Raw genomic sequence first — 12,418 nt, 5'->3', positions numbered from 1 at the left:
AACATCGCAGGGAAACTTGGGAAATTGCCTGCAGCTCCGCATGCAGTCAGATGGGTGGAGCTAAACATGGAGTTCCCAACGTTTTGACGTCACACGTAGCTGGAGGACGTGGAATCCAATTGGAGGAGAGCAAAGGAAAACCGTCGGGCTGCATCTCATTTGTAGTTTCTCCCCGCGCGTCAACTTCAGAGCAAACTGATTCACCATCTTACACGCAATTTCCTGTTTTTCTGGAACGTGCAACAAGTGAAAATCCTGTATTCAGTAAATTTAATTATATCCGGCCACAGCATTGCAGCACCCAAGTGTGCCCCTCTGGAAGCAACAAGCAAAACAGGAAGTCACTGCAAGCTGGTAAACAATGCTGCGTAGAAAAAAAATACAAGAGTGTATTATCAGATCTGAACATTTTCTCAGATAAACGAGAATGTGAGAAAACGAGAGTTTACTCATGACCTAGAAGAACTGTCAACTGTCAGTAAAGAATGTTTTGTTGTTGTTATTATTATTATTATTATTATTATTATTATTATTATTATTATTATTGTATATTTTCTTTCACTTCATTACTTTATATCAAGCAAATATCTGTATTGCTCTTTTCAATTAATTGGCTTCTGTACTTCTTGAGATGAAAAGTGGATAAACATAACCACAGTATGTAAGTTCCACCGATTTAAAAACAAAACAACAGTCAAACATAAAACAAACACTTTTCTCCCCCTTTCTTGCTCCCTTTGACCTCCCTGAGGATCTCCGCAGGCTTCGGTCCGATACAACAAGCCATACGCCAAGGGTGAAACGCCAGTGGGGTCGCTAGTTAGCTGATTGATATGTGCCCACTTGCAGGCAGACAGAGCGCAGCCTGCTAGCTCTAACGCCATCTTAAACCGAAGGGGGGTTTAAACCGGGTCAAAAACAGGAACCGGTCCACGAAGTTGGGGGGGAGGGACCGTTGTCTTCTTTTGGACTTAAAGATCGCGGGGGTCGTTGTCGTGACATGCTAGCCATGGCTTTGCGCGTTTGTCGCGCAAAATAAAAGTCGCGTTCGTCAGTGGATCGCTAACGCACTTTTTAGCCTCCACTCGGCTACCTAGGGGGAGGGGCGGGGGTTCTCGAGGGTTTTTTTTCCCCCCCAGCAGCCCAAGTTGTTTGTTTATGTTATTCCACACGGAGATGTCCTCTTCGAACCCAGGTAAACTGCAGTCTTGCGTGTAGTGAACATTGTGCGTGTTTTACGAATGCATAAGCTGTTTCGTCGCGGTCACGGTTGTTTGCGCCTGTGCTTGTTGGAGCGGTGCACTCTTTCCAAAGATAGCGTGACAGCAGCAGCCCAGTTAGCTCTGTGGCCAAGCTAAAGCCGTAGCATGGCTATCTTAGCTGTTTGTTGCTGTCGCCAAAGGCTTGGCGAGCTGCGAGCCAGTGTATTGAAGTTCGGATTTAGTGATTATCTAAGTCTTGATTTAAACGTTTTAACATTGTACCCAGAAGACGAGAGATTAAACGAAACTCTAGGACGTTAGCCGGGGTTGTTGGTCGCCGTTGGCTAGCTTCTGGGCTTCACTGTTGCGCTCAAGGTTGCTATCAACATTACCCCAACTTTAACTTATACTTGAGCCTTGTTTATGTCTGTGTTTACAATTTCTCCTTATCGTTGCCGAAAGTACAGAGAGTGTTTTTTAAATTTAAAATGGGCTGTTCTCGAACTAATGCTAGTTTGGCGAGTGCTTCTGGTTTTGGGGGTTGTTTTTTTGTTTTTTAAATCGCAGGGGCACGATGGGAAATCACCTGTCATCCTTTGCTATACGTTCCCTCTTCTTGCTCTTGTGTTATTAATAGAATTACCGGACCCAAATTTGGGGATGGGGGCGAGTGGGACCCAAGCAAGCGGTGGTGCTGTTGTAGCAAAAGGCTCCAACAAAAGGAGAGCTGCGTAAGTGGAACCGGGGTGCAAGTTATACTGTGCTTCTGAAAGTGTGATGGCCTTCACTGTCACCAGTCTGAGGCCTCTCACCAGGGTCTCTTTCTCCTCCACACAGGCCAGACTTCGACGACGATGACGACGACGACGAAGGCAATAAGTTGTTCAGGTACCTTTTCAGGTTTTGTTCCAAAGTCAAATGAGCTGCTGTTTGGATTTCCTGAGCCGCTGCGATAACAGTCGATCTGTTTCCCCAATCAGGTGTGATGATGAAACGTCAGGCTCCAACAATGACAAGGAGCGCTTTGCCAGGTAGGAGGGTTAGACAAGTGACCGTGCGCTGCTGTGCAGATGAAGTGAAGGAAAGGACCACTTGCCACTGTGCTGCTCCAACTCTCTTCCCCTTCCCCATTTATTTGCCTAGGTTCTTTCTTTCTTTCTTTTTTAATTATGTGGGGTTTTTTGGTGGGGGTGGAGGAGTCATAGCTTTGCAGATAAGGAAAAGCTAGCCAGTTATGACCCTTGCTGTTTGAGGGTCATACCTGTGTTGGAAGGTTTCCTCTGGACTTGTCCATATGAACATTGAATGCACTGATCAAATACTATCCAGTCTTACTGGCAGCCCGGCAAATGATCACATTTTGTAGCTTCGTTTTTCCGTCTTACCTTCTTGACATGTTTCGGCGGAGCTTCCGCCTTCCCCAGAAGTGTGTGCGAGAGCATGTAGGCTCCCTTGTCCCGTCTCATCATCTCTGATCCAGTGACGCTGGATCAGGGACAATGGAGATAAAAAAAAATTAAAAAAGATGGGGCCCAGAGACGATGAACCGGGACGAGGGAGCCTACATGCTTTCGCACACCTGGAGCAGTGTCCTGGAGAGGCGAACGGCCAGCAGGAGGCGTGACCGACCTGTCAAATCTGACAGGTTGGTTGCGCCTCCATAACATCAGCTGATAAAACGCGTCACACATGCTATCTAGTGACACTTCTGAGGAAGCTGCACCGAAACATCGTAAGATGGTAAGACGAAAAACCCTTGTCGTAACAAAAGAAAAACAAAGCTACGAAAAACGAAGACACACGATCGATCGATCACGTTGTGTTTTTTTGGGTGTTGTTTTTATTTTTCTTGGACAGCACAGTGTTGCAGGTTTAGTCCCCCCACTTTCTGCATCCCAGTTTGGTGCTTGTCCGGGCAGCTGGTTGTCTCTCAACCCACCATCGTGTTGTGTGCTACTAACTGCTGTATGCTGTGTGTGACTGTGGGAATTCTTTCACTCTGGTAATCCCTTTCCCTTTGAGCAACTGTCCTCTCTGTGTCTTTTCTCTCCCCGCACCCCTCTCAGGACATCTGAAGGGGCTCTCTCTCTCTCTCTTGCTCTCTTCCCTCCACACTTTTTCACTTTTCACAACTGGTCTTGACCAACCAGGCTCACTCTCTCTTCTCACTATTATTTTTTATATATATATAGATCATTGGCGACATATTATTGATTTTTTTTTCTGTACATTATTTCTCTCACTTGGTGGAGTATTCCAGAAAGTGTGTTACGTAAACTTCGGAGTGTATTAACCCTGAGAGGAGGAAAACTGTGTGTTACCAGTTCCAGACAGAGAGGGAAAGTCAAACTCAGTCTGACTGACTCAGTCAGCCAGTCAGTCATTATGGTAACTCACTGTGTGAACCTAACCTGCTCGCTGGCAGCTTTTCTTGAAGAAACCTGTTTGTGTCTGTCTTCCCCACTCTGTGCTCAACCACAGCTTCATTTCCTCATTTCTTTTTTTCTTGGAAACGTATTGCCTTCACTTTGAGAAACAAATCTTGTGAGTCGTATCCTTTCTCAGGGTAAAATTCGCATTTAGTCTCTTAGTCATACCGCACTTTGATTTACCTACTCTGTGTCTTGGCAAGACCGTTTGTAGCCTGACGGCACATTATATTTATGAACCTCTGGTTTCTCTCTTGGCAGTCTCTCTGGAATGTTCTATCTATCTGGCAGGGTTTTTTGAGTTTGTGATCATGATGAACACACGTCACTCGGAGTGGATTCACTCATGTCAGCTGTTCTGGATCTGGAAAACCAACTTTTCCATTCTGGGTTAAGTCAACTCAGAGTTTGCTGAACCTCTTTTGCTGGAATACACACCCCCGCCCCCGCCCCCACCACTCTCATTCCTACTTCCTCCTCCCAAAAGGCATATTGACATGGCGACATTAACTCTTAACTCTACTCCATGTTGTCCACCTGCCCGTCTGTTTCTTCCCCCCCATCTCGATCCCTCCTTTCCTCTCCGCCTCGCCTTCCGCCCTTTCAGGGAAAATCACAGCGAGATCGAGAGGCGGCGGCGAAACAAGATGACCGCCTACATCACAGAGCTGTCCGACATGGTGCCCACCTGCAGCGCGCTGGCGCGGAAGCCGGACAAGCTGACCATCCTGCGAATGGCTGTGTCGCACATGAAGTCTCTGAGAGGAAGCGGCAACACCAACGCCGACGGCTCCTACAAGCCTTCCTTCCTCACTGATCAGGTGCGTGCAGCCTGAGCTCGAGATGGCGTAGGCAAGCAGGCGTTTTTCCCCACTGAATTTGAATTGTTACTACTGGCCAGGCAGTCCAAATGAGGCGCATGTTGGTTGAATACTCTGAAGTTTTAGAGTGGAAAGCCTTGAAGATCCGCTGCCATTGCTCGCTGGTTTTCTGACGATGCCATGCATTCACAGGAACTGAAACATCTCATACTGGAGGCGGCCGACGGCTTCCTGTTTGTGGTCTCATGTGAGACCGGCCGCATTGTATATGTCTCAGACTCCCTGACACCCGTCCTCAACCAGCTGCAGTCTGATTGGCTCGGCTCCTCGCTTTACGATCAGCTCCACCCCGACGACACGGAAAAGCTCAGGGAGCAGCTGTCCACCGCGGAAAATAACAGCACAGGTACGGAACTATACAGACAGGAAATGTCTTTATCGCCACGAGTGAGACTCCGCTTTCCTCATAAAATTGCTTGGATGTGATTCCTGAACAATTCGATCCCGCTATGACTTCCAAGGGAGGATGCTGGACCTGAAAACGGGAACAGTAAAGAAGGAAGGCCAGCAGTCGTCCGCCAGGATGAGTATGGGAGCCCGTCGTTCATTTATCTGCAGAATGAGGTTGGTCCTGTTCGGCAATTGGCAACCAATTGGGGACCTGATGCATGCTGGATATGAGCAGAGGCACTGAACTTGCCTGTGTGCTGGCCTCTTTGCAGGTTTGGCTTCCGTCCAGTGGAGCCATTGTCCATGAACAGACTGAACTTCCTGAGGAACAGAAATAGGTGACCACAGATTTTGCATGTCTGTCCAGCTGCTGTTTAGATTGTTGTGTCGAGGGAACAGGGAAAGTCGAGCTGCCTTGTTGCAAGTGGATGGAAACATAACCACATTTTTGCATCACATTCACCAATTCTGGTTTTTGCACCAGGAACGGCTTGGGTCCAGCCAAGGAGGGGGAGCCGCAGTACGTGGTGGTTCACTGTACAGGATACATTAAGTCATGGCCCCCTGCTGGTAACGCAACAACATTTTACCCACATTTAACTGGAGCTTATAAATGAGGCTGAATTGATGAATCGTGTCCAGGTTTGACTCTGTAGTAAATGTTGTATTTGCACGCTAGGAGTATCGTTAACGGACGATGAAGCAGACAACACTCAGGGGGGCCGATATTGTCTCGTGGCCATCGGGAGACTACAGGTCTGTCTCAAAGACTTCACAGTATTTTGTTCTGACTAGTTATGAGTGTCATTTTAGAGGAGATCCGGGGGCAGATGGGTGATGGCGAACCTCACCCTGAACAAGGAGACCCAAATTAATTGGATAAAGCCACCACCCAGGGATAGGGAACACAATCTAAGATCTTTTCTATTGAAAATACGCATTTCTGGAGAAAACCATGGTCAGACAGTCTTTTGTCTGACGTGGATGGTGGTTAATATTTACACAGCAGCAGTGAGGTCATCTCTCTGCCTGTTTGATTGGGAAACATTGACGAGGAAAACTGACGACTGAAATGGGATCCTTGCTGAACCGGTGTCTTCTGTTTGTCACGAGTCGTCGGCCTTGTAGGTTGCACGTCATTTTATTTTCAAAACCACATTTTTAGGTGACTTGTTGCCCGGGCGACACAGACGTCAACTGCATCAGCGTTCCCGTGGAGTTCATCTCGCGCCACAACTGCCAGGGCATGTTCACCTTCATCGACCACCGCTGCTTGGCCGCTGTCGGCTATCAGCCCCAGGTGACCACAGGGAGCTGCAGGAAGTGCGTCACTCTGCTCTGCTGAGACTTCACACACCCTGACGGGGCTTGTATGCGTCTCTTTCGCAGGAATTACTCGGGAAGAACATTCTAGAGCTGGCCCACCCTGAAGACCAGGGCCTGGTCAGAGACAGTTTTCAACAGGTACGACAGCAAAATATTTGACCTTAGCACTAATTTAAAGCCTAAAATGAACATTATGAATCTTTAATGTGGCTGATGTCTGTGTTGATCAGTACAACACTGTGCCATTGGTCTTTAGATTTCTTTTATTAGAACTATTAGGGCTCAACCATATTTAAAAGAAGAAGTTGGTATAGTTACAGGAATTGTTCTTGCAGTTGTTGGCTTTGTACCCTTGTGCCTTTTCAGCATCATTCCTCGAGCTGTTACTTCAGTTACAATTTGCATTGCACTTGTCCACAGGTGGTGAAGATGAAAGGCCAGGTCCTGTCGGTCATGTTTCGATTTCGCTCCAAATCTGGAGAGTGGATCTGGATGAGAACCAACTCCTTCACATTCCAGAATCCCTACTCGGAAGAGATCGAGTACATCATCTGCACCAACGTCAACGTCAAGTGAGTCACCGCCGTCGTTTACCAGCAGCGGGCTGTCACGCGCTTACGCAACGCGAGACGGCGCAGAATAATGAAAGGCTGTCGTTTTGAAACGTGGCCGTTGTGAAAGAGTCTCTGGATGTGATCGCAGCTGCGCCGCCACCCACACACACACACACAATTCCTCCTTACCTGAACCCACACTGATCACTCTCTCCCTGCCTCCCACCCACCCTGAATGTGGGCCGGTAGAAATTCGTCACAGGACTCGCTCACTCCCATCTCCTCCCCGGGGGGTTCGCAACCCCCCTCCCTGGGCCAGAGCAGCCCAAGCTGCCCTGCTGTAGTGCTCAGTCCCGCGCAGGTGTCCACCAGGTGAGACCAGACCAGGCCAGGCCTGACTGTTGTGCCCTCCCCCAACCCTGCATGGGGGTACCTGGGGCTGCTGTTTCTTCATGGGTGACTCTCTTCTCCGTCATTCTGTCACTGTCTCCTTGTGTTTATCAGACGGGCTATACGTGAGAACTTTGTTCCTGCAGCTGCTGGTGAGAATTTAGCTGGTGTAGGTTGACTTTGGATGGAGGTGTTGCAGCATGTTAGTGGAGTTGGAAATAACCTCGCTGTCCTCCAGAGCGCGTTACTGCCTTCCGCCTCTGTCCCTGTATCTCCTCTGTGTTGCCGTGGTGACCGGTGGTGGGTTGTAAGCTTTTTTTGGTAACTGGTGTTTGGGATGTTTTCATAACAGCGAAATGTTGTCTCAATACGCAGTGTATGATTCTGGTGCAGTGCCCGTCTTTATTCTTTCAAAAATGTTCAAGTGTTCCTCCTGCTGTAACCCAGAAGATGTGCATTATAGCAACCACACATTTAGCTTCAAAATCGTGTTGATCTTGTGGATAATCAGTCGCTGCAACTTAGGACAATACATGTTTGCAATTTAACAGCACAGCACACAGGCATGAGATTCAGTATTGAGATATTTCCTGGCAAAAAAAAAGTTTATATAAGGATTATTTTTAGCTTCCCTGGTGACTGCTGAATGAAAATAGTGTCAACTTAGCCAGCAGAGATGTTTGCATACATGCCCAATGGCTAAAACGCTCAGACGCCTTTGAGCTGATAAGGAGAAAAGAGACTTCGGCACACTTTCCCATGTGGTCTATAGGCTCTAGCAGACTGTCACTGCTCGAAGCACTATTCATATTTCCTCATTTGTTTGTCCACAAGTGTGAACTTCAGTGCAACTACTTTTCTGTTGCTCTTGTGCTTCTATTTTTTTTTAATACATTTTAGAGGATTAAGCAGTAGGAACCCAGAACACCTTGATCACAGGTACAGGGTATTGTGCTGTCCTTTCACAGGTGACCTATCCACGTGTGGTGTAGCATGACCAACACAAGCTTCCCAGTCATGGAAAAGGAAAAAAAACAAAATGAATTGTGAGTGACTTTGTTTTTTTTTGGTTTTTTTTTATCAACAACCCTTTTCCAGGCAATTACAGCAGCAGCAGCAACAGGCTGAACTGGAGGGAGGTGGAACCAGAGACAGCATGTATGAGGCCGGACCGATCACGCTCTCACAGGTCAGTACTCACTGCCTCCCTCTGGGACTGACTGTAATTTTCTTGGAAACTCAGAAGTTACTCAGAAGTTCTAGCAAGCAAAATCTTTGTTCACTTTTATTTCCTTTTTTTTATTTTTTTTTTACACTAAGCCGTCAAGCTTGAAGATGTAGTTAAATTCACTGGTTTATTTCTCTTTGCTGAACATTTGTCTGGTCCCCAGATGCCTGGCCACCCAGCGACTGCCGCCGGGCCCGACCACAGTAAAAGCCTGGAGAAGTCGGAGCTCTACCCGTCCCTGTACCAGGGGCCCGACCAGACCAAGGTTCTTCCGTCCACACCCGCTCCCCCGGCGCAGATCTACTCTCCGGTCAACAACTTCCCCGCTAGTCGCGCCAACGATGTGTACAGGTATGATGTGTAACAGTTTCTTGTGTCCCTGGCGTATTGGTGAACTCTTTGGAAATGAAAAAAAGTTCACCCTTTGCCTCAATTTAAAAAAAAAAAAAGAAAGAAATCAGCCAAAAGATCTGTCGAAATCAGCCCGTTGTGATATCACAAAGGAAGCTGAAACCTCTTCCAGGCAAGAGGCAACACCACACTTTCATTTCATCCTCTGAGACCTCAACGTCTTGTGTCGTTTTCTTGTTTGTGGGAGGCTGTAAACAGGGGGCTAATGATGCTCGTGCGTGGAATGGAGGGATTTTTGATGACGGATCCTGTGAAGGTGCCACACCAGAATCAGGGATGAAAGATAAAGCTCTCACAAGGGCCGTACATGGGACCTTTCTACCTCGTTGCTCTTTGGTCTGTGACCGTTGGTTTCCATTAAGCTGCAGAGGATTCCTCCAGCGGCTCTGTCATGTAGTTAAAATCTGTTTCTGTTACCTATTATGTGGTTTACAAACCAGGGGGTTGTTCTATGTGTGAGAGCAGAGCCTGCTGAATGAGTCAAAGATTTTGACTCATTTTATTCGTCTGTCTTCTCTTATGTTGACTCACCAGTTGCAAAAGGACTCAGTGCTGAGAATGTAGTTATGAGTTATGAATGGGTTCTATAGTAGAAACCCACATGAAGGAAGAGGTCTTTCAACGTGTGCCGCTACGAGGTTGCACTTTTTTTTTCTTTTTGGTGTTTTCCCAAGAAATATTGGATTTCCTTGTAGCTCGCTGTGAACGTGGCCTTTCGGAGTTCTTCATTTTCTCTCTCGGGTGATGACGGGGAACCAACCGCTCTGCTTTCTCCAGCAGGCCCGTTGGCATGACTTCGCAGATGACGCCGCACATGGCGCAGGCGGGGCCCTCCGCTGGCCAGATGCTGGCTCAGATGTCCCGTCAGAACGGGGTCACGCACTCGGTCACCCCTTCGCACCCAGGCCCCCCCGCCAGCACCGTGGCCCCCCTTCAGGGAGGACCGGCAGGAGGCGGGTGGCCTGCAGCTGGAGCTGCAGCCAGACCGCAGTTCAATAACCAGGTAACCCTTTGCCATGAAATCAACCTCCTGCCGCTAATGTACAGTAGTTTATCCTCAACTTTCAGCCCACATTTGAACTGCAGCTCAACAGCCTTTAAAAAACAACTTCTTATTCTATCCAGCAGGTGCCTCCACAGGCTGCGAAAACCATGTCCCCGCCATTTGCCCGCATGGGTGGATTTGGAGGAGGCTCCTCGAACTCCTTCGACCAGATGCCTACAGGTGCCTCCCCCACGACCACCAGCGGCGCAAACTATCCGCCCATGAATGTGCGCGCCAGCCTCAACACCAACGGCTACGGTAATTCCTCTGTGAACGCGGGGGCGGCTGGGGTGTTGCGCAGTGTTAATTTTGACGAACATTTTTTCGTCGTAGTCGGGTCAGACAGGTTTTTAAATATCTAAATAAAAATGTATTCACAAGGACTGAGACGATGACAAGGTGTGTTGACATTTTTCGTCAAATGGGTTAGGAAAATGTCTGCCGGAGACAAGATCCAATCAGAGGTCATTTTTTTTGTGGGAGGAAATGACGATTTAGAAAGTGGCGGGAGGAGTTGGGAAGAAAACCAATCAGAGCGATGTGGTCAGGAAATTAGGTAGTACGTACATACAGATTATCAGTGGTGCAGGCTAATTTGAGACCAAATGTCAACACTGCAGAGGAAGAGGCGACAGGACATTTGGAATTGACTAAATCTACTGTAATGTTAGTCAACTAAATGATTGTGATATTTCGTCAACTAAAACAACTTAGATGATTAAATTATGACTAACACTAAATACCATTTTTCTGTCAAAATGAACACTGGTGTTGTGGTTGTGCTCGCCTGCCCGCTGACCCTCGTTGTGCTTTTAAAATCCCAGACGGCTCTCAGTCGGCAGCGCAGTTCCCTCCTCGTGCAGCAGAGGCAGCTTGGCCCCAGTGGCAGAGCCAGCAGCAGCAGCAGTCACAGCAGCAGCACCAGCCACAGAGTAACGCAGAGCAGCATCCTCACGCTCAGGGCAACCAGCAAGACATGTTTCCTGTGAGTCACGTCCGCGATATCGCTCCCCTCGCTCTCTTTTCTCTCTGTTCTCAGAATAACGGTCGTCTTTTTCTCTCCTCTGAAACAGGACGTGCTGTCTATGCTGGACCAGCCCGGCTCCTTCAACGACGACGACTTCGAGATACCCATGTACTCTCAGTTCAACGAGTGACTTGCCCTTGTCCGCTTCGCCCCCTGACTTTCCCACCTTCAGCTTTTTGCTTTCCTCTGCTGGACTGACTGACCGACTGACAGGCCCTTCTCCTGGCTTTGCATGGCTTCAGTTGCGCCGCCTGCAGGTTGTCGCCTCTCTCGGTTTTATTTATTTAGCTACAACTGGCAACGGAAGCGCCCAGCAGAACATGGGGTGTCCTTCACACCCTTTAATTTTCCAGACGCGACACCCCTCCCCCCTATCTTCTCCCCCTACATGGAAGCACTTGGTGTCAGTGGTGGAACAAAGCTGTCTTTTTTTTCTTTTCTTTTTTTTCAAAGGCAGAGACCTTGGAAGTAGCGCCTGGCTGGCGTTGACCCGTCAGGTTTCAACTGGGTGGGTGACAGGATTTGCTACTGACCATCAGATGATGATTTACTCAAACATTCAGCCATGGAAAGAGAATTATTTAGCTAGCACTGCCCAAAGCGCAACAACCCATTTTGTAGATATGTTATATAAATATATATTAGTATATAATGGGGACAATCATCACATGACCACGGTGAAGTAGGCTGCACAAAACACACACACACACACACACACACACACACATTTGAAGCAGGAAGTGAACACTCACAAATGCCTTTTTATTAATGTTCCTAGTTTTTCTCAGGCAATGATGCAAGTACATTTTGCAGTTTTAGCACATTGACTAACCTCTGGAAGAGTTTATTTTAAATCTCAGGAAATTGCAGGGATATACAGCCTTGGTTACTACAGGTTTCTTTTCTCCCCCACCCCCCCCACCCCCGATTCTCCACCGTTGCACAGGAATCCCACCGCTGTTAGCGCTAACCTCACTCACTGCATGTCGCTGCAAGCCAGCTCTGCTTCCGTGGAGTGCTTCTGCCCAACTCTGTTCACTTTGTCTGTGTACTTTGGTGGCTTCACCTTTAATTATTAATAATTGATTAATTCATTTTTTTGTGGTCACTATTTGAGTTTTCTCTCTTCATTGGATGTTTTTTTTTTTTTTTTTTTTGTCCATCAGCAGACACATAGTGTCACAGAGGCTGAATGCTGTTTGACTCGGTGCTGTTGGAAATATAAACGGTCTTTTTGTTTTTTCTTCCTTTGCCTACATATTAGTGAATACAGTATGCATGTATGTATGTATGTAAAATGGATATGTACAGTATCATGGATAACACAATCAGAAGGTTGTCTGACTTGCTTTATATTTTCAGTTGCCCAATATGTTGTTGTATGGGCTGTTTTTACTTTTGTAAACTAAATGCTAAAAAAAAAAAAAGAAATCACACAGCAATAATAAAAAAAAAACAAGAATTGTGTACTCTTAAAGCCATTTATTATCATTGACCCAAATGTTCTCCCTGATATTAATGTTATTTTGTAGTGG

The 12,418-nt window shown here is 47.3% G+C and overlaps 1 protein-coding gene across 5 annotated transcripts; it reads left to right on the top strand.

Moving 5' to 3' along the window:
* Window positions 1-798: 798 nt before the first annotated feature.
* Window positions 799-12,345, top strand: LOC142898356 (aryl hydrocarbon receptor nuclear translocator-like). Of its 5 annotated transcripts, none has more exons than XM_076041283.1 (20): window positions 799-1,195; window positions 1,840-1,933; window positions 2,040-2,090; window positions 2,183-2,233; window positions 4,239-4,452; window positions 4,645-4,858; window positions 4,974-5,076; window positions 5,175-5,240; window positions 5,387-5,472; window positions 5,582-5,658; window positions 6,068-6,202; window positions 6,292-6,366; window positions 6,649-6,800; window positions 7,032-7,154; window positions 8,271-8,361; window positions 8,564-8,751; window positions 9,592-9,814; window positions 9,937-10,114; window positions 10,681-10,841; window positions 10,930-12,345. In XM_076041283.1, exons 1-20 carry the CDS (start codon window positions 1,159-1,161, stop codon window positions 11,011-11,013), a joined length of 2,403 nt encoding a protein of 800 aa, XP_075897398.1. In that variant the 5' UTR covers window positions 799-1,158; the 3' UTR covers window positions 11,014-12,345. The 5 variants fall into 5 exon arrangements, with proteins under 5 accessions (XP_075897398.1, XP_075897397.1, XP_075897396.1 ...); XM_076041282.1 differs by having other exon boundaries at window positions 9,589-9,814; window positions 9,940-10,114; XM_076041281.1 differs by having other exon boundaries at window positions 9,589-9,814.
* The last annotated feature ends 73 nt before the right edge of the window (window positions 12,346-12,418 follow it).

This window comes from Nelusetta ayraudi, unplaced genomic scaffold (genome assembly GCF_046127955.1).
Source record: "Nelusetta ayraudi isolate G7.1 ecotype Tasmania unplaced genomic scaffold, CSIRO-AGI_Nayr_v1 ptg000063l, whole genome shotgun sequence".
Lineage (NCBI taxonomy): Eukaryota > Metazoa > Chordata > Actinopteri > Tetraodontiformes > Monacanthidae > Nelusetta > Nelusetta ayraudi.
Note: the sequence above shows the minus strand (reverse complement) of the source record. Positions and strands in the feature narration are given on the sequence as shown.

Bases quoted from the DNA above. Each gene is read 5' to 3' on its own strand.
- LOC142898356 (XM_076041281.1), top strand. From the start codon at position 1,159: ATGTTATTCCACACGGAGATGTCCTCTTCGAACCCAG. The intron at 5,473-5,581 runs GTAACGCAACAA...TTTGCACGCTAG, and splicing joins TAAGTCATGGCCCCCTGCTG to GAGTATCGTTAACGGACGAT. The intron at 10,115-10,680 runs GTAATTCCTCTG...TTAAAATCCCAG, and splicing joins CCTCAACACCAACGGCTACG to ACGGCTCTCAGTCGGCAGCG.